This window comes from Sminthopsis crassicaudata, chromosome 2, assembly GCF_048593235.1.
Source record: "Sminthopsis crassicaudata isolate SCR6 chromosome 2, ASM4859323v1, whole genome shotgun sequence".
NCBI classification, from domain to species: domain Eukaryota; kingdom Metazoa; phylum Chordata; class Mammalia; order Dasyuromorphia; family Dasyuridae; genus Sminthopsis; species Sminthopsis crassicaudata.
The window spans coordinates 270,858,784-270,882,260 of NC_133618.1; the positions used below are offsets into that span (position 1 = coordinate 270,858,784).

The 23,477-nt window shown below is 41.2% G+C and overlaps 1 protein-coding gene across 2 annotated transcripts; it reads left to right on the top strand.

Annotated features, from left to right (window-relative positions):
- Positions 1 to 4,597: 4,597 nt before the first annotated feature.
- On the top strand, positions 4,598 to 23,477 carry SPINT1 (serine peptidase inhibitor, Kunitz type 1). 2 transcript variants are annotated; one of them, XM_074289312.1, is made up of 11 exons: positions 4,598 to 5,132; positions 5,445 to 5,979; positions 16,075 to 16,202; positions 16,809 to 16,947; positions 17,063 to 17,233; positions 19,215 to 19,241; positions 19,484 to 19,609; positions 19,869 to 19,919; positions 20,588 to 20,758; positions 21,971 to 22,018; positions 22,243 to 23,477. In XM_074289312.1, the coding sequence occupies exons 1-11, from the start codon at positions 4,962 to 4,964 to the stop codon at positions 22,461 to 22,463; spliced, it is 1,788 nt and encodes a 595-aa protein (XP_074145413.1). In that variant the 5' UTR covers positions 4,598 to 4,961; the 3' UTR covers positions 22,464 to 23,477. The 2 variants fall into 2 exon arrangements, with proteins under 2 accessions (XP_074145413.1, XP_074145414.1); XM_074289313.1 differs by having other exon boundaries at positions 4,853 to 5,132; positions 20,588 to 20,769.

The window sequence follows — 23,477 nt, forward strand, 5'->3', positions numbered from 1 at the left end:
GGAGAAAAAACTTATAATAGATCAGTTTTTTAAGGGGATTTGTCTCATCTTGACTTTGAAGTTAAAGAGAAGCAGCCTTCTCTCTTTGAGGGAGGGGAAAATAGCCCAGTCTTATGCAAACAACCAAAGTGGAGATCAACCCACTTAGTTCTCCAAATAGGGAAAAATCCCATATAAACCTCCAACAACCAGAATAATTATTGACAGTCTCTGAATTTGATTGTCTTCTGTTCTTGGTTAATGTCTAGACATCTACCTTTAGGTCCTTTAAGGATCACTTAAGCCCCTAGATAGGTCTTTTCCTTTCTCTCCCTTTTCCCCAATTAGATTTCACTGTTTCTATGCTCATTTTACCATCTGAAACCACTGTGACCTACTCAATGATAGCCAGAGCTGGTCATTGTGCTCTTAATAAAGCTTCATATAATGACTCTTGGACTTGAACCTTCTTACCATAATCCAAATGAACCAGTTGGATGAGTAGCAGGTCAAGCTGGGGCCACAGGTACTTTCCTTTAGTCCATGAGCCACTTAGTGTAATTGTGACTAATGCTCTGATTACTGCATCTCCACTAAAGAAAGACAGGAAACTACACTGCTACCTTCCAATCATCCTGGAAGGAATAAGTGTCAGTCTACAGAACCTAAGTGTTCTGATGGTAGGGACCACTGCATCCTCTCCTCTGAACTTTTTTGTTCTATATTAGGATCACACACCCAGGCAGTCACATCAATATTGTGATTCTGATTATTCTGTGATTAGGACTCAAAACCAAGGGTTTAAATGGGAGACTTGAGATTCAATTTTTTCCTTCCCACTAGATCCATAAATTGCTGACTAAACATGGGAATGAAACATTTTTTTTTTTTTGAAACTGTAGCACCAACATTTATTTTTTTTATTTTATATATATATATATATTTTATAATATTATCCCTTGTATTCATTTTTCCAAATTACCCCCCCTCCCTCTATTCCCTCCCCCCGACGACAGGCAATACCATACATTTTACATGTGTTACAATATAGTCTAGGTACAATACATGTGTGTGAATATCATTTTCTTGTTGCACAATAAACATTAGAATCCGAAGGTACATGCAACCTGGGCAGACAGATATTAGTGCTAACAATTTACATTCCCCTCCCTGTGTTTCTTCTCTGGGTGTAGCTACCTCTGTCCATCATTGATCAACTGGAAGTGAGTTGGATCTTCTTTATGTTGAAGATTTCCACTTCCATCAGAATACATCCTCATACAGTATTGTTGTTGAAGTGTACAGTGATCTTCTGGTTCTGCTCATTTCACTCAGCATCAGTTGATTTAAGTCTCTCCAGGCCTCTCTATATTCCTCCTGCTGGTCATTTCTTACCGAGCAATAATATTCCATAACCTTCATATACCACAATTTACCCAACCATTCTCCAACTGATGGACATCCATTCATCTTCCAGTTTCTGGGAATGAAACATTTGACAACTACATCTGATAAATATGACTCTGTGATTCAGAACTTCAAAACAAGGATTGGGGATCTCAACTTTGTGACTTAGCAGTAGGGAACTACTTTTCTCTTCATACCTATGAGAGCTGACCAAGGCTATGACTAGGATCTCAACTGCTTGCTGTCAAGACTGAATGTAAACCATGTATCTCAGCAACAAAGAATCCCTTCTTCCTGTGGTCAAGACAAAATCTAGGGCCTTGGAGGCACTTCAAGTGACCATACCAGTAGTTCTGCTATTTCTAAAATAGCAACCACATAAGAATTCTCCTGATCTCATTAATAAATAAGTTGAGGCACTAAATAGGACCAAATTACACTCTAAGGTTCATAATTTCTTGAATGGCCAGCTGTGGACCACAAATGATGGCCTCACTTATCAATACTGATTGGACAACTGGAGTAATCAAAAATCCTTCTGACCTATGGCCATGGAGCTGTTTTCCAAAGGTTCTTAAATTAGGAGTACAGCTATTCATGATTTGCTTTACAGAAATTTTGGCCCAATGAAGATTGTCTGAGTCCTGGCTCAGAAGTGCAGAGAAGTTTGCATCTGGGGAGGAATAATCTAACATAATATATGGGAGCTTACATGCCAGAGAGAGCATCTTCTGTTCTTAATAAGTTCTCCTAGAACAATGCCAGATACTCTTTTCAGCAATGAGGTGATTCAAGACAATTCTAATAGATTTGTGATGGAAAAGTACCTTCCATATGAAGAGAACTAAGGAGAGTGAATGTGGATCAATTCATAGTATTTGCACCTTTTTGTTGTTATTTGTTTACTTGGATTTTTTCCCTTTTTTGTGTTTTTTCACCTTTTGAGCTATTTTTTTTTTTTTTGCACAGCATGACAAATATGGAAATGTGCTTAGAAGAACTGCATATGTTTAACCTATATTGGATTGTTTGCTATCTTAGGAAGGGAAAGGAGAGGAAGAAAAATTTGGAACATAAGTTTTCATAAAAATGAATGTTGAAAACTATTTTTGCATGTATTTGGAAAAATAAACTACTATTAATTTTTTTTTTAATTACAAGTAAGAGAATCTACTAGGTGTAATTGAGAATTGACTAAAACTTGTTAAACCATGCAATTTTTCTTTAAAAAGGAAAGAAAAGAACAATGCCAGATATTTGGTGGAATAAGGAATTAGTAGATTTTTCAAACTCCTTTTTTTTTCCCCTGAGGCTGGGATTAAGTGACTTGCCCAGGGTCACACAGCTAGGAAGTGTTAAGTGTCTGAGCCTATTTTGAACTCAGGTCCTCCTGACTTTAGGGCTGGTGCTCTATCCACTGCGCCACCTAGCTGCCCCAAAGGTAGAGATATTAAATGTATATTTTCCAGATCATGATGCAATAAAAATTATGTGTAATAATAGGTCATTGAAAAACAGACAAAAAAATCAAATGGAAACTAAATAATCTAATCCTAGAGAACGAGTGGGTCAAACAATCAATCAGATAAACAATTAATAATTTCATCCAAGAGAATGACATTAATGAGACAGCATACCAAAACTTGTGTAGCCAAAGTAGTAATTAGAAAAAATTGTATATCTCTAAGTGCTTATATATAAATAAAGCAAGAGATCAATGAATTGGACATGCAACTAGAATGTAGGTCAACAATACTTTCCTAAATCATGAGATGAGGTTCTATTTTTAAGGTACTGAAGATGAAGAAATCAGCTGGACCATGCATACTTTTATCTACAGGGAGCTGAATATAGAATAATGATAAGCTATTATGCTTTCTGGCAAACTTGTGCTTAAAACATAAAGAACAACAAAAACATTTTTCTTCAATAATAGTTTTAGATTAACTTTCTTTTTAAAAATAGATTTTTATTTTCTAAATATATGCAAAGATAATTTTCAACATTCACTTTTGCAAAATCTTATGTTCCAAATTTTTCTCTCTCCCTGCCCCCTATCCACTCCCATAGACAGCAAGTAATCCAATATATACTTCAACAATATTATTAAATGATTCAATACCAATCAATTTGAAAAGTAGTCTCTAGTACAGTGTTTATTATTGGGCCAATGGTATTTTACATTTTTATCAAATCTGCAGAAGACAAAACCCACTGGATTTCAGAGCCAAAAAAAAAAAAAAAAATCTCAACAGACTAGAATGTTAGGTCGAATATAATAAGATGAAATTTAATAGTTCAAAAAAATCAACTTCACAAATTCAAAGATGCAAAAAGATACGTGACAGAAAGCTCCAATATGAATCACCAATGTGAACAAAAAAACTAATTTGACCTTAAGCCGTACCAAGTGAAGTATATAGCTACAAGCAATAAAGAAGTGATAATCATTCTATACTCTGATGTTTTTAGATTGGCCTGAATCAGAAAATTCCAGTATTTTAGGAAATTTAGGAAAATCATTGATAAAATAGAAAAATCCATAAGAGGGCAAGCAGTACAGGTTCTTGAGATCTTGTCACATAAAATTCTGCAGGAACTGGGGATGTTTATCCTAGAGAAAATAACTCAGGAGGAGCATTAACATGATCCAGCCTGACTGCCTGAAAATTAGAAGGGGCACCGTGGGAGTGAGAGGAACCAAAGACTCAACCACAAAAGCCTAGGCTCCTAGATGTCAGACATTGATATAAACATTAATATTGCACGATGAGGAAATGCTCCAGGCAAGAAGGAGGAAAAGAAGGTTGGAGTTCCAGTAGTAGGAAGTGAGGTTAAAGCAAGGTTCTTTCCCTAGCCTCAGTTATGCTTTCAAAGCACTAACCAGAATTGCTCCGAAGTGGGGGCATGAGGGGGGGTCAGATGACAAGCAGTGAATGGTCTGGAATAAGCATCCGCCAGGTGACCAAAGAGGGTCTCCACAACTGCTGCTTTCCCTTCTTATAAACGGACACCGAAGTAACTCCGACGAGAAACAGAAATCTTTTACAGTGTCCAATTTGCAGTCTTCGGCAACTGCAGACCCCTCGTAATTTCCTCTCCCTTTCACCCTCCCCTCTCCAAACGGGATCTCAACTATAGCGTTAGGAATGCTGGACGGGAGTTATAAAAACTTACACTGGACTCGCCCCTTCCTCTAGTTCTCTGTTTCACAGTCCAGGGGAGCTCTAGGACTGTGCAAGGTTGTGTAAAGAGTGCGAAGTCCCTGGATCCCACAAAGCCTTTCTCTCCAGGACCTCTGGGAGAAAGGGGGGACGCCCTTGGGAGCAGCTGTTGATCTAGTGTGGAGCAGCCACGAGAGGGCGCGGGGCTGCCCCCGGACTTGAGGGTGACCATCCCCGAAGTCCCAGGAGGCCCCACCCCGGCCAGTCTGGGCGGGGGCGTCGGGGTCCGGGACAATAAGGTCGAGGGGGAAGGGCCCGGAAGCTGCTCTGGAGGGTTGGAGGAAAAGGGAACCGGCTGAGCTGGGGAGCCAAGGGGCTGTGGTAGGGGCGGGGCCAGCGGCGCAAGAGTTAATGTCCGGCCCCGCCCCGACCTGGTGGCCGCTGACTCAGTTTCACCTGAAACTCTGCGGGAGGTGGCGGCTCGGGGCCGAAGGACTCGCGGTCTGGGAAATACAAGGCGGCCACCGGAGCCGCTCCGGGAGCATCGGGAAGGGCCCCACTCCGCCCCATTCACCTGTGCAGGTAACTAAGGGAGGTTAGCGACTCCCGGGGAATCTAGGCGGGCAACAGGAGCAAATCCGGCCTTTGTTCAGCTGAGCTTTCCCGGTTTAGTGGCGTGGTCGATGTCCTTAGTTTTACTTTTTCACTGGAATGGGAGAGTTTCTGTGTCCCCCTACTGACCCGATATGACCAGGTACCCCATACTCTGTACCCCCATTTGTTCCGATCCTCCCCCCCCCTTTCACTTCCGCCCTCTCTTCCTCTAAGATCTCTCCCTGGCTTGCTGATCTGGTATGTCACCCTCTCTCCTCCCCTCCTTTCCCCGCCCTACAGGTCCCAAACACCTTCAGAACACAGAGCTACCCTAGAAAGGCGAACCTCCTTGGGAGGAAGGTGAGCCTCCCCGGGAGGAAGATGACCCCCAGCTGCTGGCCCGCGGCCTGGATCACGACTACTCTGTGGCTCCTGGTGACGTCCCACCTTCCAGACAGAGTGACTGGGCAGCTACCTGTGTCCCCTGAGAAGTCGGCTGGCGCTAAATGTTTGGAGCAGTTTACAGTTGGGGTACCAGCCTTTGTACTGGACACAGACGCCTCCGTTGGCAATGGGGCTACTTTCTTGGGCTCTCCCGAAGTGCGTAGGAGCTGGGATTGTGTTCGTGCCTGCTGCACCACCGCAACTTGCAACCTGGCCCTGGTGGAACTGCAGCCCGGTGGGGGTGAGGACGCCATCTCTGCCTGTTTCCTTCTCAACTGCCTGTATGAGCAGAGTTTTGTCTGCAAGTTCTCTAGAAAAGAGGGTTTCCTTAACTACCTTACCAAAGATGTGTATGAGTCCTACCGAGAGCTGAGGAAACAAGGCTTCACAGGTAAATCGGGGAAAAGGAGAAGACGGGGGAAGACCTAGAAGTATCTCACCCTCCAAATTAGAGTCTTTGTGAGGACTCAATTGTTGGAGGTGGGAGCCCAGAAAAAACCTTGTGGCTGTAAGCGGAAGGAAAAAGCAGAGGAGAAAGTGGAGAATGATTTAGAGGGGAATTCTGGAATCCAAGATTGAAAGTCCAGGATAAGGAAGGGAGATTCCACCAGGGAGAAGGAGGAAGGGGAACCAAGTAGAGGGCTGGTGTTCAAAGGTGAGATTTTTGTCTTGGGAGAATGGAAAGAGAAAGCTTTTTATTTTGCCTCCACCATTTAGTAGCTATATATTACCTTGGACAAAGGTGCTTAACCAAAATGGGCCTCAGTTTCTTCATTTGTCAAGTGGAGATAATACCTGTATCACCAGGGTGTTGTAAGGATGAAATGTGATAATGGGTGTGAAAGCATTTTGTAAATTCTGAAGTGCTTCACATATTATAGTTATGTAATATAGTATTGTCCTAAATAATTAGTCCTAGGTTGGCCTTCTGATCCTTTCACTGAGTTAAAATGTTTTTCGGTCCAGTCCTTTCCTTGAGTTTAAATGAGTTCCCTCCCCAGTTCAACTTTAAGATAATGAAAGACAATTATGCTGAATTAAAATACTGGAATTTTCTGATTCAGGCCAATCTAAAAACATGTTAAATGCCTGCAGTACTAAAAGTGTTGAAAAACATAAACAGGCCCTGTATTCAGGAAGCTTATGTTTTACTGATGCCATGCAATATGTTATATTGCTGCCATATCTATATAAGGTCATTTCTAGAGCCAGAGGGTTCTTCCAAAGTCATCTTATCCAGTTGCCTTCATGTTGGAGATGAGAAAACTGAAATCTAGTGAGTTTAAGAGATTTACCCACTAGTATCCCATCATGTTCTCCCAGAAATAGCTGGGTTAGGACAGTGCCAAATGCTGTCAGCTTCATGGTATTCCATCCTGAGTGTTTTCTAGGTTGTGCTCCCTCAAATTATGTGAGATCTAGGAGAGCTTGTTCCCATGATAAAACTAGACATACTGAAAAGTCGGAGGATTATAGAATCAATAAATTATAACTCCAGAATAGAGCTGAAAGGACCACCGAGACTACCTAGTCCAATTTGAAAGATGAGAAAACACAGATAGATTAAATGCTCATAACCACAAAAGTGGTATCAGAGATGAGATCCCTGTACTAACTTGCTATGGCACTTTCTGCATGACAGTTTAGAGAAACTCCCAGAAGACCTTAAACTAAGGTGGGTCAGGACTGAATTAATGATATTTCAAATACTTCTGATGGAGCAAAACTGATGAGGGTCTTCTGGGATCTCTGAGGATGTGCAATTTCTCCCAGTTAGACTAACCAAAGGAATCTACTGATCAAGCGAAATTGACCCACCTCCAAAGGATTCAGGTGGAACTGGACCAAGTCTGGGGCTTCAATGAAAAGAGAGAAAGGGGTGGGAGGTAGACTGGCTTTGAGCTTGTTGGGGTTGGGGGAGAGAAGGATTGGTGAATGAGTCAGCCATCTGATGTGGTATACCTGGTCAAGAAAGTTTGTCAGCTGTTTAGGGGTGTGTGTGTGTGTGTGTGTGTGTGTGTGTGTGTGTGTGTATGTTTGTGTGTATAAGATTTCCAGAATGAACCTGATTGAGCCCCTGGTTAACCTTTGTTTATTCCTGAGGATGCAGTCAGGCCCAAAGATCCAGCCCACCCCACCTCCTGGCTCTGGCTCTGAGCTGGCACCCAGGGAAACCAGTCTGGGGATTAGGGCCCTCCACAGACTTGTGGTTCATTGGCAACCCCACCCTCCTTCTTGGACATCTGTGGAAAAAGAACTCAGTACCTATCTACCTATCTTCTCTCTCTTGTCTACCCCTTCCACAGTCTTGCTGTCCTCCAGCATGACCAACCTATCCAGGAACTAGCAAGTCTAGAAATAGCAATGATGCAGTAATTGGACCGGAGGCTGTCTAGAGGTGATGGCATCAATATGGAATTGTAGAAAAGTTTCTTCTATTAATTCTCTGTCTTTCATATGTAGGACACTCTCTCCTCACCTCTGATTCTTGGAACCCCTAATTCTCTTCAAGTTTCAACTCAAGTGCTTCTTCCTATAAGATGCTACGAGTTACTATATAAGATAATATAATTATATAATATAATATTATCCTAGGTAATTAGGCCTAGGTTGGAGTTCTGACCCTTTCACTGAACTGAAATGACTTTAGGGCCAGCCCTTTCTTTGAGTTTAAATGAGTTTGGGGGCAGCTAGGTGGCGCAGTGGATAGAGCACCAGCCCTGAATTCAGGAGGACCGGAGTTCAAATCTGGTCTCAGACACTTAACACTTCCTAGCTGTGTGACCCTGGGCAAGTCACTTAACCCCAGCCTCAGGGGAAAAAAAAAAAAAAAAAAAAGAGTTTAAATGAGTTTCCCCCCAGTCCAGCTGTAAAACAGTGAAAGGCAGTTATGCTGTATTAAAATGCTGAATTTCCTGACTTCACTTCCCCAAAATGACTCTATTTTGTAGGTTTCATTTCCATATCAGTGTACTTGTTTGTACTTGTTTCCTATTGGTGGGATGTAAGGGACAAATAGTTTCTGCCTTCAACTAGCTTACATTCTCTGAGGGGAAGGAGGAGAGAAACTTGTATATAAATGAGTGAGTTTGGTATAGCAAATAGAGAGCTGGCCCAAATACCAGGTAAACCAAATGATAGGGTTCAAATCCTAGACCTTTGATACAGGTTGACTATATAACCCTAAGCAAATCACTTAATCTGTGAATAGACTTTCCTCTTCTAAGAATTCCCTATATCAATCAAGTCACATGTCCAGGCTATTTCTTATGAGTAAACAAAATACAAGCAAAATAATTGGAGTTAATCTGAAAGGAATCAAGAAAAGAGGGGTGTGTGTGTGTGTGTGTGTGTGTGTGTGTGTGTGTGTGTGTGTGTGTGTGAGAGAGAGAGAGAGAGAGAGAGAAAGAGACACAGAGAGAGGGAGAGAGAGAAAGAGACAGAGAGGGAGAGAGAGAAAGATTCAGAGAGAGAGAGAGACAGAGAGAAAGAGACACAGAGAGAGAGAGAGAGAGAGACACAGAGAGAGAGAGAGAGAGAGAGATTTGAGCTAAATTCTGAAAGAAAGGTTAGGAATTTTTAAGATGCATTTTATAAGAGTTGGAGAGGGATTGAGTTCCAGACCTGGGAACAGCCTGTGCAAAATCAAGGAGCCAAGAAGTAAAGTGTCCTGAATGAGAAACAGCAAGGAGGCCTCCTAGTTTTTGACATGAAGGAAATTTATACATAATAAATCTGGAAAGATAGACTACAGCGGATTCTGGAGAGCTTTGTTTTGATCATCTAGGTTAAAGATAATTTACCAGAGTTTCTTGAATAGGACTGTAACATGGTCAGACTTGTGCTTAAGCATATCCCTTGGATAACTGTGTGGACTATGAATTAAAGATAAGAGAGACTGAAGTACTGGAGACTTGATTGGAGTGACTGGTATGGTACCTGACATACAATGTATATTAAATTCTTGTTGACTTTTTTCCTTCTCAAACTAGGTTCCTTATATTCCTTTTTAAAATTTTTTTCAATTAAAAAATATGTCTTTCTTCCCTCACAGTCCTCCTTAGATTAAAAAAAAAAAAAAGAAAGAAAGAAAGAAAAGAAAAAGAAAAGAAAAGAAAAACAAAAACTTTGTAAGAAATATTCATAGTCGAGCAAAACAAATTCATGCATTGACCTGGTCCAAAAATCTGTCTCAGACTATACTCTGAATCCACTGAATCACTATTAGGAAGTGGGTAAGAGTTTCTTATCTGTCCTCTGGAATCGTGGTTATTGTATCAATCAGAATTCTTACAACTTTCAAAGTTTTTTTTGTTGGCCTCCTCATCTTGCTCTGCTCCTTTTCTGCCATTTCTGATCATCCTCTGAAGTTTAGAGGAAGGCCTGAGGATACATGCCTCCCTCTTGGAGCCGGGTTAACTCACCAGGTCCCAGTAGGACTAGAGACTAAGCCTGTTCCACAAGGAAGTAGCAGGTCAGGTGGGTGGTAATTGACTGTAATTGGCCCCACCACTTCCCATACCTGGTTGCAAATTTTCTACCAGGGACCATTTGTAGGAAACCACCAGGAATTGGATGGTTCCTAGGACTGGTGACCTTTCTTTCTTCCTTTCTGGAACAATCTCAGAACCCTCTTCTTCTATCTAGGCAGTAATAATAGAGCCTGGAGGAAGATTCTTTTTTTTTTTTTTTGGCTGAGGCAATTGGGATTAAATGATTTGCCCAAGGTCGTACAGCTAGGAAGGTTAAGTGTCTGAGAGCAGATTTGAACTCGGGTTCCCCTGACTTCAGGGCTGGTGCTCTACCCACTGCGCCACCTAGCTGCCCTGGAAGATTCTTAAAGGGGCATTTGAAGGCAATAGAACAGAATGGATTGAGTAAGAATCTAGTCTAGTTATTTATTGTGTATCTGAGGAGCCGAGATGAGTTAGGCAATTGCAGCATCCTGCTATAAAGTGTAAGCTGTTGGGTGGGAAAAACCTAGTTCTAAATATCTAGAAGAAAGATTTCTTCATTCCCCTCCCTAGATGGGGAGGAAAATTCCCCTTTCTTACAGATTTACTAAGTTTCTTTCCTTTTCTCTGCCTAGGCTCAGCCTAGATTTCAGAAAGGAAAGGGGGAGGGGGTTTGTATTCTAGTTCTCCTTTCTCACCCCCTCCCCTTCCCTTTTTTCTTCTGCTCTTCTGCCTCTCGCCTATCTGGTGAGTGGAACTAGGAGGTGGAGCTTTTGGTTGCTATGGGGACATCCTGGGGCCTGAGTTTCTGGAGGCAGGGACTCATTTATGGTCGGGCTAGCCCTTTGCTCTCTAGGTGGGGGAAGGGAAACGGAAGGAAAAGAGAAAAGGGGAAGGACTGAGAGTTTTCCCATCAGCCTCCAAAAACAGTGATTAAGACTTATCTGGAAAGTTCTTTAGGTTATGTGCTACAATGCCCCCTCTCTGACCTGCCTCAGCCCACCTAGGGTCCTTGACTGGGAGGGAAATTATTCACTGAATCTCAGATATAGTTTCCTTTCCCTTATGTTTTCCTTACCTGTGCAATTGGGAAGACATTACCAACTTGTGCTCTTCCTTTGGAATGCTTTGTAGTATATCTAGTGGGGGTGGGATGCCTGCAAAGATCCTTTGGGAGTTACAGGAGAAAACAACCCTGGTGTGCTAGCACAGGATTACTGGGACTTCGCTTCATTCACAGTCATAGGTCTGTCCACCTGGGGCAGAGAGTGAATAAGAGAAATACAAACAAAGTACTTTTCGATATATGTGGAGCTGAAAACTCACTTGACTAACCTGACTGTAAACAAAGGTACAATACAATGAACAAGTATTGATCAGGTGCCTACTATGTCCTAGGCACTATTTGAGGGATACAAAGAATGAAACAATCCTACTCCCAAGAAGGATGTGTTTGGGAGAATGGATGGATCAGCTGCGTGAAGTGATTGTACAGAGGGACATACATAGCATAAGATAAAGCCTGAAAGATCAGTTGGTACCACTGCTGGATAGAACTCAGAGATGAGTTCTGATTTATCTGGCTTAAATTTTGTATGTACATATTTGTTTGCATGTTGTTTCCTCCATTAGAATTAAACTCCTGGGAGCACCTAGAAGATGCAGTAAATAGCCCCCCAGCCCTGAAATCAGGAGAACCTGAGTTCAAAAGCTATCTCAGACATTTAATACTAGGTGTGTGACTAAACGAGTCACTTAACCCCAATTGCCCTACAAAAAAGAAAGAAAGAAATGATCACACTCCTTAGGTGCAGGGTTAGGGTTTTTGCCTTTCTTTTATCTCTAGTGCTTAGTACAGTTTCTAATATATGGAGTGGCAAGGGAGAAGGAAACAAGCATTTATTAAGCACCTATTGAGTTTTAGAAACCATACTACTTGCTTTATAAATATTATCTTGTTTACAGTAGGTGCTTAACAAAATATTTGTTGCCTGACTACTAGACTGTGGAGGGCATGGAATGGTAGTCAAAAATATATGGCTCTTATTTCCTAAACAGCAGAGGGCCGTTGAAGACTTTGGAAAAATGAAGAACACGATTAGACATGTGCAAATAAAAAGTACACACTGGTATAGAGTATGTAAAAGAGGAGAGTGACCTAAAGGTTTGAAGACTATTAGAAAGATATTACTAATTTGGGGGTGATAACTACACTGTGGAGATAGTACCAGACTGTGGAAACAGAAAGGAAGGGGTAAATGGAAGTAATATCAAAATGAAACACTTTCTCCCTTTTCCTGCTCTCCCTTTCCTGTGCAGAGAATTTGTTTCTCCTAGCCTCACTCTTTCTGACTTGTAGCAACCGACCATTTTAATCATTTCTCATTCATTTCATTTTCTCCTCCCTCAATTTTCCTGACACCACCCAAATTTTCCCATCTCTCTAACCAACCCTTTTGTTAGCATCTTCTTCCTGTCCTGTAAATGTGAGTGTAGTCAAAATTTCAATCTTTCTGCCTTCTGTCTTCTGTATCCTTCTTCTCCCACATTTCAGGGCTCACCTCTGAGTGACTACCAAAAACTGTACACACCATATACCCACATTAAATAGTGTCATTTTCTGAGATTAGAATTTTGATCCTGAAGGAGCAGCTAGATGGTGCAATGGATAGAGCACCAATCCTCTAGTCAGGAGAACCTGAATTTACTCATGCACTTAATACTTACTGTGTGATCCTGGATAAGTCATTTAACCCCAATTGCCTTGCAAAAAAAAAAAAAATTTTTTTAAAGAATTTTGATCCTGAGCCTCTCATTGAGTTGAGATGGTATAGGATCATCCTTCTTCCAGCTAGGATCTCAGTTGATCTCTAGTCCTAAGTACCAAATTACCTGCTGAATTTTTCTATTTGCATGGTAGGATCACATATTTAGGATTGAAAGGGACCTCAGAGGCTATCCCTTACTTTACAGGCAAAGAAACTGAGGTAAGTGACTTATCCAAAATCACACAGGTAGGAAGTAGAAAGTCCAGAATTCTCTGATTCTAAATCTAAACCATGATGCTTTGCTATTGTCAACAGTGTTCATCAAACTCTACACTATATGTACAGAATTATGATTCTTTTTGTTTTTGTTTTTGTTTTTTTGCTAAGGTAACTGGGCTTAAGTCATGTAATTAGTATATATTAAGTGTCTAAGGCCAGATTTAAATTCACTCAAGTCCTCCTGTCTCCAGGGCCAGTGGTCTATCCACTTTGACACTTAGCTACCCCAAGAACCATGATTCCTTTTTTTTTTTTTTTTTTTAATTTATTTATTTAATTAATTAATTCTTGCAAAAATTTGATGCATAGGTAATTTTCCAGCATTGACAATTGCAAAATCTTTTGTTCCAACTTTTCCCCTCCTCCCCCCCACCCCTTCCCCCAGATGGCAGGTTGACCAATACATGTTAAATATGTTAAAGTATAAGTTAAATACAATATATGTATACATGTCCAAACAGTTACTTTGCTGTACAAAAAAGAATCGGACTTTGAAATAGTATACAATTAGCCTGTGAAGGAAATAAAAAATAAGAACCATGATTCTTAATAATAAAATTTCCACCATTGCCTGAAGTTGCAATCCCTTCCTTCCTGTCCAATGTCTGACCAAAAAGATTTCCCAATATTAGTAGTCTTGATACCTGACAGCTCAAACTCCTCCCATCACTATAGATTTCTATAGTAATCACACATCAGGCATTTCAATTACTTCTGCTGCTACTCTCATTCAGAAAATTAGTACCTCAAATCTGGGATACAATAATAGCTGTCTCACTGATCTCCTGAGCCTTTCTCCCATTCCAAGTTAAAATTCTCTTAATATATTACTTTGTGTCACTACTGCTCAAAAATATTCCATGGCTTCCCTTTACCTACAGTAATAAAATCTGTACTTCTTAACTTGATACCAAACTTTTCTTTCATTCTTCTGCCACAAGAACTTTCTGCTCCAGCCAAACTCATCCTCCTACTGACAGTTGTACATTGATTACACTTGTTTTTCCTGGAGATCCAAAAGCAAAAACAAAATAATCACCCTTTAGGAATCTATATTCTACTAGAGAGAACCATATGTATACATATGACTTGATATAGCACATATACAAAGAAACTATAGAATTGGGAGGATACTTAATATCAAAGGAGATTAGAAAAAGCTTCATTGTTGAGTTATGTTCCACTCTTCATGACCTCATTTGGCAAAGATCCTGGAGTGGTCTGTCAGTTCCTTCTCCAGCTTGTTTTACGAAAGTGGAGAAACTAAAGCAAACAGTTAAGTGACTTGCTCAGGGTCACCCAGCTAGTAAGTGTCTGAGATCAGATTTGAACTCAAGAAAATGAATCTTCCTGACTCTTAGCAAGAAGTCTATTCAGGAATGGGGCATACAAAAGTACAGGGATGGGAAATAATATGTCATATACCAAGAAGGCTGGTGAATTAGTTTGGCTCAAACAAGGTCCCAGGTTTTCGGATCCCTATCCAGTAGTGTAGATAGGGTGTGTAGGAATCTTTCTCCTGAATCAGCCTCATTTAACTCTATGATCTTGGCCAATTCACTTAATTTCTCTAAGTCTGTTTTCAGTCATAAATTGGATTAGGTGAACTCTTAGGTCCATTTTAGTGGTAACATTGCTATAGATGCAGCTCAAGTTCATGGTCAAGGCAAGATTCAACTTCCCAGGAAAATTTCCCTGGCCACTCCAGGCTCCTATGACTTCTCCGTCCTTTCTTTGAACAGCAGTAATGTATCACCGTACTTCAGAATTTAGTATATGTTGCCTTGTAGAAGGGGAAAGGTTTGTTTGTATGTAGTACATTTCTCCCTGGTTGGCTTGATCATCCTAATCTGCACTTGCATACTTGTTAGTTCCTAGATAGACGTAATCACGTAAATTATTTTTTCAGGATTCCAGAAGTAATCTTGATGACAAGGATATATTACTACTGCTATACACTTCAGTTCCTGAGCCCTTACCAGTATATTTCCCATTCAACAAATCACTCAGCTGAACTCCATTTAATCTTTTTTTTTTTTGTTTTGGTTTGGTTTTTTTGCTGAGACAATTGGGGTTTAGTGACTTGCCCAGGATCACACACCTAGGAAGTGTTAAGTGTCTTGAAACCAGACTTGAACTTAGGTCCTCCTGACTTCAGGGCTGGTTCTCTATCCATTGTGCCGCCTAACTGCCACCCCTTAATCAGAAACATGTGATTAACAGAAAACAAATCAAGGGTAATAATATTCCATCCATTAAACCTGGGATGAACTCAACCAATGTATATAGTTTCTGTGCACATGTATTTAATTATAAATTCTTCAAATTTTGAGATTTATAATTATCTGCCTTAGGAAGTAATGAGCTCCTCTTTTTCCCCCCACACTTCAGTTAGATTTTATGGTCTCTTCCAATTCTGAGATTGTGGGTCCTATTCTTTTTTTTTTTTTTTTTTTTTCATTCTCCACAGAATTAGGTCTATAGGTCTATAGTTGGTCTCAGTAAATATTTGTTGAATGAATGATGTTTCAGTAGAGAGAAAGGACATGTGCCACAAAAATTTGGGGAGTGTGAATAGATTTTTTGTCAAGTAAAAAAAAAGTAAGAATTCTAGTATAGGGACAGTGGATACCCCTTTTCATACCAGCTCTCTTCCTTGGCACTGGGAGTTTCCCTCCTCCACCTCCAACTAATTTCTGATTTGCCACTTGAATGTTTTTGGGACAGGATGCATTCCTATTATTTTCTATTGGTCCCTCATAGAATGTAATCTCCTTAAGGGTAGGAATTACATTTTTCTTTTTGAATCCTTGGTGCCTAGAATCATTCATGGCATAAGTAATACAAAATTAATAAATGCTTGTTCATTGATTTGATGGAGTTTCTAAGCTCATCTGCATGTTTGAATATCATAAAAAAAAAATAAAGAAAAATCATTCCTTGAGGAAAGAGTTCACCCTAACCCATTCCTCCTTCTCCCCTTAGGAGCTCATCTTCCCAAGTCTTGGGCTGGCATGGAAATAAAGGTACAACCACAGGAGCCCCTAGTGCTCCGGGGTACAGAAAACACTGAGTGGCAACTTCTCCAGGGAGATACTAATGTGAAGATAGAGGTGAGGAGCTGAGGTGGAATTTGGGATGGTGGGACTTTGGGAGCATCACTCAAATCATTGGACATCCTCTCCCAGCTTTTAACTTTATATCCTTGGAGTCATTGTCCGATTTAGGAGGTGCCTGAATTCCAGAAATAGTTGCTTTTGGGTGCCCTAAACCAAAGATATGGTTGTGCTGGAATCAGCTCAAGAGAACTGACTTAAATATTCAGTATGAACATTCACACCTTGGAAATCTGCAGGCTGGATTTTTGATTATCTAGATTTAAGTAAATAATTGAAAAAATACTAATAATGAAGAATTAATCTAAAAGTGTGTATGTGTATGTGTGTGTGTGTGTGTGTGTGTAGAGCCAATTGCTAAACATTTACCAATACACCACTGCCTAAAATAATTTCTATAACCTCATTAATTAAAAATTCCCACAGATAGTCCTACCCCTCACCTGATCTCCATCTACGATTTCCCTATTCTGGTATCACAGGATTTCTTTAGCGATTATAGGGGGACAGAGGTAAAAGATGTCTTCAGATATTCAGGGACTTATTACAGAGGGAGATGAAGAATAGGTCTAAAGCTTACCCCCTTTTTTTTTTTTCCTATAGAAAAAGGATCCTGATCAACTAGAACTCTCACAACTAAAAGAGGGGACTTATGTCTTTCAATTGACTGTGAAGGAGTCTGACCAAAATCAGGATACTGCCAACTTCACTATCACTGTCCTGTCACCTAAGCAGACAGAAGGTAAAGGATAAGTCCAGGAGAAAAAAGGTTAAGGACCAAAAATATGGGGGCATAGGCCCCAGGTACCCAAATATCTCCCTTAGATGGCTAAATGACTTGCCCCTTCTTTTCCCAGAACACTGCCTGGCACCCAAGAAAGTGGGCCGTTGCCGAGGCTCTTTCCCCCGATGGTACTATGACCCCACTGAGCAGCTCTGCAAAAGTTTCGTCTATGGTGGTTGCCTTGGCAACAAGAATAACTACCTTAGGGAAGAGGAGTGCAAAATGGCCTGTAAAGATGTACAAGGTGAGTTGGTGGGGAGGGTTAGGATGGGAAAGGAAAGAGTAGGAAGAAGTTGAAAAAGTGCTTGGTCTAGGGAATAGGGAGAATCTGATGGGAAGAGGAGGTAGCTAGGGGAAAAAGTGATAGTATTATAAAAAAAAATAAGCACCAAAATTTTTTAAAGAGAGCTAGGTGGCTCAGTGGATAGAACACTAGACTTCATGAATTCAAATCTAGTCTTAAACACTTTCTAGCGGTATGACTTTGGGCAAGTCACTTTACCCTGTCTGTGTCAGTTTTCTTATCTGTAAAATGAACTGGAGAAGGAAATGGAAAACCATTCCACTATTTTTCACCAAGAAAACCCCAAAATAGGATCACAAAGAGTTGAAAATGACTGAAACAACTTAACTACAACAATAACAAAGCAATCAAAACTAGAGAGTTAAGATGGACTTTCTTCCTATCTTGACTACAATATAAAATCCCATCGTTTTGGGGAGAAAATCAGTGACCCAACTGGTATGATCCATACCCAAATGGAATCCCTAACTGTTATATGCTTGACAAGGGGCCATCCAATACATCTGGAGGCACCTCATTTCTCTTTTTAGTCAGCTTTAATTATTAGGAAAGTTGTTGAGGTTTTTTTTTTTCCTGATATCAATTCTAAATCTTCCTCTTGGCTACTCTTATCACAGAATCAGATATTTAGACCTTAGAGATCTTGTAATCTAACCCTTTCATTAGATGAGGGGACAGCTAGGTGGCAAAGTGGATAGAGCACTGAGTCTTGAAGTCAGAAATGCAAATCTAATCTTAGACATCTACTAGCTGTTTGGCCGTAGGGCAAGTCACTTAACCCCATCTGCCTTAGTTTCCCCATCTATAAAATGACCTGAAGAAGGAAATGGCAAACCCTTCTATGAGAAAAATAAAAATAGCTCCCTCCCAGGATAGTTGAGAGAACCAAATGAGATAATAATTGTCAAGAGCACAGTGCTTGCCACATAATAGGCACTATATTACACTGATCAAACTCTGCCCTTATCATGCCAGTTGTGAATTATTTGGTTCTGGGTACCACAGTCTAAGAAAACTTAAAAACCAAATGGCATCTAAAAGAGGAGAGGGAGTAGGTGCAAGGAGGGGAAAATTTGGAACAGAAGGTTTTGCAAGGCTCAGTGTTGAAAAAAATTACCCATGCATATGTTTTTTAAATAAAAAGATATAATAATAAAAAAATTAAAACACAAAAACAAAGGAAAAATTCAGATTGTGGCCTTCTTCAAGTATGTGAAAGGTTGTAATATGGTAGAGAGATTGTTTTACCTCTTTTCAGAAGCCAAAACTAAGAGTGATGGGTAGAGGCAGCATGGTCCAGTGTGCCACTGAACTACCTCTTATTCTTAGAAACTAAGTCTCCATTAATGCAGTAAAATTTGAATTAATTCTTTTGGCTGCCAGATCCCATTGCTGATGATTGATTGATTGATTGAATGAATGAATATGCATGTTCAGAACCCTTTGCTAAGCAAGGAGGAAGGGATAGTTCAAATATAAAAGCCGATACAGTGCTGTCATGTTTGGGATAGGGATAGGGAATATACTTTGTGCTTTGTGTTTGAATTATCAGATGTTTTAAAAACAAAATTTATCGATATAAACAAAAATATTTTAAAAAGTAATTTCTCAGCTTAACAATGAGAAACTCATTTTCAAGGAGTTTACCTTCTAACTGAAAATACAATTCTTATTAGTAGCTAAGTCTTCCCTTATCTGATACTCATGGTTGATTCTTTTTTAAATTCTTAGTGTAAAACCTCACATTTATCTCCATTGTAGTTCATTAAATATGAAAAGTAATAGGATATTCTGAAGGGGAGCTACTGCTATTCAAGACTAAGAAATGAATAAGAATGGTGGATTTTTCCCAGATCCCAGGCCTCCATCATCTCTTTTTGCTAGGGATTTGATAGCTACCACTCACTTTTCTCTCTTTCAGGTCCTTCCATCCAAAGGCAACATCCAGGTAGGTTCCTTTCTCTGCACCTTTCTCTTCTTTTTCCAATCATCCAATCATCGCTCCCCTTCTCTAGATTCCTTAGCAATGAGGTCAGATTAGTTCCTAGTTCCTGAGGTCTTGTCTCTAACACCAGCTCTTTGGGTGGGGTCCCCAAACACCATTTCCCTTTGATTCCAACATCAGCTGTTCATCGGGTACTTGTGGAGCCCAGCTGATGAATGTTCCTTCCTTCTCTCTTCCCCAAAAAGTATGCTTGGGGACTTGCCAGCCTTCCCAATTTCGCTGTCAGGACGGCTGCTGTATTGATGGCTTCATGGAGTGTGATGACTTGCCTGATTGCCGGGATGCCTCTGATGAAGCTGCTTGTGACAACTGTGAGATTCTGGGAAGGATGATCCCTGGGATCTTCTTGATAGTGCCCCCTAAGGCAATGGGTCCTCAGGGTGGGCACAATGAGAGCTCTCTTGGGTCAGGGGTCCCGGAAGAACTGATTTGGGGATTAAGAAGAAGGAAGGCTTCAGATTATTATGACAAATTCAGAAACAGATGGGATTGTGCTGCCCTGTTTCCTTTGTCTCCCTTAACTGAGCTTTGTGAACAAAGCTGGGTCTATGAGCTTTTCTCTTTCTACAGATACTAAAAGCTTTGATGATCTCCAGAGCTTCCACTTCCCTAGTGACAAAGGTAAGTGACAATATTTCAGAGGTTTTGGATTATTCCTTTTTTTTTCCCTCCTAGGTAATCAGGGTTAAGTGACTTGCCCACAGTCATACAACTAGTAAGTGTCTAAGATTTGAACTCCAAACTCCCAGGCTTGTGTGCTATTCATTGCACCATCACAGGCCCAACTCAAAACACTATCAGCCAGACTTACTACCTGTGATCAGTACAAGCAGAAAAGGACTGGGTCCCTTTCTTTTCAAGCAGGTTCTGGGAGGACCTGCCCAGAACCAGGTCCAGTCTTTATATAAATAATTTATATTATTACATTTATATATAATTTATACATAATATATATATATATAAATTCCCAGAAGCACTTCAGTCCATCTGCCTGATCCTGTGCAATTTCGATTATGAACCAACCCCATGGATATGAGCCATGTCCCAGAATATGGGACAAGTGCCCCTAGTCTTTGTACTAGTGTATTCAGATTTACATCCAGATTTACACCTACTGGCTGTGTGATCCTGAGGAAGCAACAGCCTCTTGGTTCTTTGCATTGGCTGAGTGAGTTCCCCATATCAAAAAAATCATAAATCTAGTCCCTTATTCCGAGTTATATCTGCCCCTGTTGGAATACAGCGGAAAGCTCCAAGGACTTAATTAGCCCTTTCTTCTCCTCCTCCAGGACACTGTGTAGACTTGCCAGACACGGGGCTGTGCCAAGAAAGTATCCCTCGATGGTACTATAACCCATTCAGTGAACGCTGTGCTCTTTTCACCTATGGAGGTTGTGATGGCAACAAAAATAACTTCCTGGATGAGGAAAAGTGCCTCAAGTCCTGTGAAGGCATCTCCAGTGAGCATGAGGTTGGGGGAGGTGGAGCCCAATGAGGGATCAACTGGGAAAAGGGACTTAAGCAGAGACTATGATGCAAAGAGAAAGGCAGAAAGGGAGAAGAAAGAAAAGAGGAAAGGAGGGAGGAAGTAGGGAAGGAAGAAGGGAAAGGAAAAAAAAGAAGGGAAGAAAGAAGGGGAAAAGGAAGAAGAGGAGGGAAGAAGAGAGAGAAAAAAAAGAGGGAAAGAAATGGAGAAGGAAGGAGAGAAGGAGTTGATAGGGGAGCCAGGAGGCCTGTTTTTAATTCCTCATTCTGTGGTTAACTAACTTTGATCTCTTTAAACTTTAATTTTCTCAACTATAAAATGAAGGAATTGGATATAATGATCTAAGGTCCCTTTCAACTCTAAATCTGTCATCTGAAGAGAGTTTTAGGCCCCACTGTTCTGACCCCATCCCCAACTCTCAAAGCCTCACTGTTCCCTTAAAGTGATGACCTGGGTTGAGGAAGGATATAGAGACAAGAGTAGGAGCAAATTATGTTTTTAAAATAATCCATTAAACATGTCTCTTCCCCTATTACAATTTTTTAAAAATTAGTCGTCTTTTTATTTATTGGCACTATGGGCCAGATCCCAACACTGATCCTAGAAGTTTTCATCTGCTCTCATTTTTCCTCATTGAACCTGCTTATTCCTCTTTTGGAAACCTGGAGGCCTTTGTCGGGGCTTGCCTTATTAGCAGTGAATATGGTGAGAAAACCCAACAGCCTTTAATCCTACTCCAGGTTGGGACTCCTGAATTCAGTTGATTCACCAGCCTTGGTCTTCTCCAGAAGTAAAGATTACAGGCCTGTACCTCAACCCCCAATGGACACTTTTTTAAAAAATAATTTTTTCTTCCCAGTGATATAGCGTCCCTTGTAACAAATATTTACAAGTAATAACTGCTACTAACACCTTAATGCTTTGATCTTGTCTGGAAATGGATGCTTCATTCTACATCTATAGATTACCCATAGAGTAAGGAAGCATGTTATTGTCAATTCTTTAAAATCACAATTTCCTATAACCTCTGTCAGATTGCTTTCTGCCTCTGGGAGGGAAAGGGACAGAGTTTGGAACTCAGAACTTTAAAAAAAAAAAAAAAAAAGTTTAAATTTGTTTTTACATGTAATTGGGGAAACATAAAATTTTTTTTTAATCACAATTTCCCTCCCCCCCATCTTTGCAGAGAAAGATGTGTTTGGCCTTCGCCGAGAATCCCTGAATCCAAACTCAGGTGAGCCGCCTTCTTATATAGGGCCATTCCTTTAAACTCCCAACTACTCTGATGCCCTGGAGTCTGGGAGATAAAAATCTTCCTCACTTGCCCAGGGTTCTGAGATTCTCTGTCCCTGATCTAGCCTCACTGTTCTACAATGTTCCACACTGGCAGTTAGCCTGAATGAATGCAGCATGAGTGACTGAGACCTCTGTCTCCCCCACATTATGTCTCCCTGCCAGGTTCTGTGGAAGTGGCTGTGGCTGTGCTCCTGGGGACCTGTATTGTGATTGTGGTCGCCATCCTAGGCTATTGCATCTTCAAAAACCATTTCAACACAAGGCTCCAACGTCATCACCCCCTCCATCAGCACCTCCCTCCCCCTACGCCAGCCAGCTCCACGATCTCCACCACAGAGGACACAGAACACTTGGTCTACAACCATACCACTAGACCCCTCTGAGCTAGGGTCTTCCCTGGGTACTGTGGGCTATGAGTTCTGGCTTACCTTAACCTTGCCCCCAACCCCCTCCTTAGTTCCTGTCCCCATCAAGAATGGAGGGCCAGCCAACTTCTCAGGCTCTACCACTGAAGACATGGGGCACTTGGTCTACAAGCACACCCTCGGACCCCTCCTGGCCAGGGGTTTCTCTGGGTACTGTGAGCCAGCATTTCTGGACAGCTCTAACTTGACTTAGTCCCCATCCTTAGTTCCCTTCACCATCAAGAATGGAGGACAGGGTGGAGAAAAATTGGGCTTAAGGTCCTTCCCCCCCATTTCCTGTCCCTGCTCTGTTTTGGAGCCCAAATCTCCTGCCCTGCCTTGGAACAGCTGCCTCAGCTGTGGGGCTGGAAGCACAGTTGGTATTGCAAGAGACTTGAGTAGGCAAATGAGGACAGAATGCCATGTTTGGAAAGTCCTGTCACCTACTTAGGACTGGGAAAATTGCATTCTTTTTCCTTTACAAAATGTCTGTGATTCTACCCTTTCCCCTCCTTCCCCAGAGCTCTCAAGCACGTGGAAGGGGAGAGGGGGGAGGTGGAACTGTGACAGCCAGGTGGCGGCTGGAGCTGCTCCTACCTCCAGGATCTATCCTTTCCTTCCGCATTACCTCATTATGCTTAAGCTCCCTTTGTCTGCCCCCTCCCAGTCACCCTGCTGGGAGCCTGTATATAAAGTTTGTTTTTGTTTATTTAATGAGTAAGGACTGGAGTCTGTCTCTGAGTTCCTGTCTCTAGTCCAGCTTCCTCTTCTGGGCCTGAAGAGGGCTGGCAGCTCTTGTACCTAAAGTCTGGGCTTGAGCATGATGATGTAGAAGAGCTGAAGGGGTGAGGATTTTGAAAACTTCCTCTGGCTTCCCCTTGGTCTCTTCCTCAATGAAGGGATGTTATTTTCCTCCAGAGGAGTCATCACCCCCCCCCACTTCCCAATCTTTGCCACCTCTTCCCTCATTGTAATAAAAAGCTATGGGTCCGA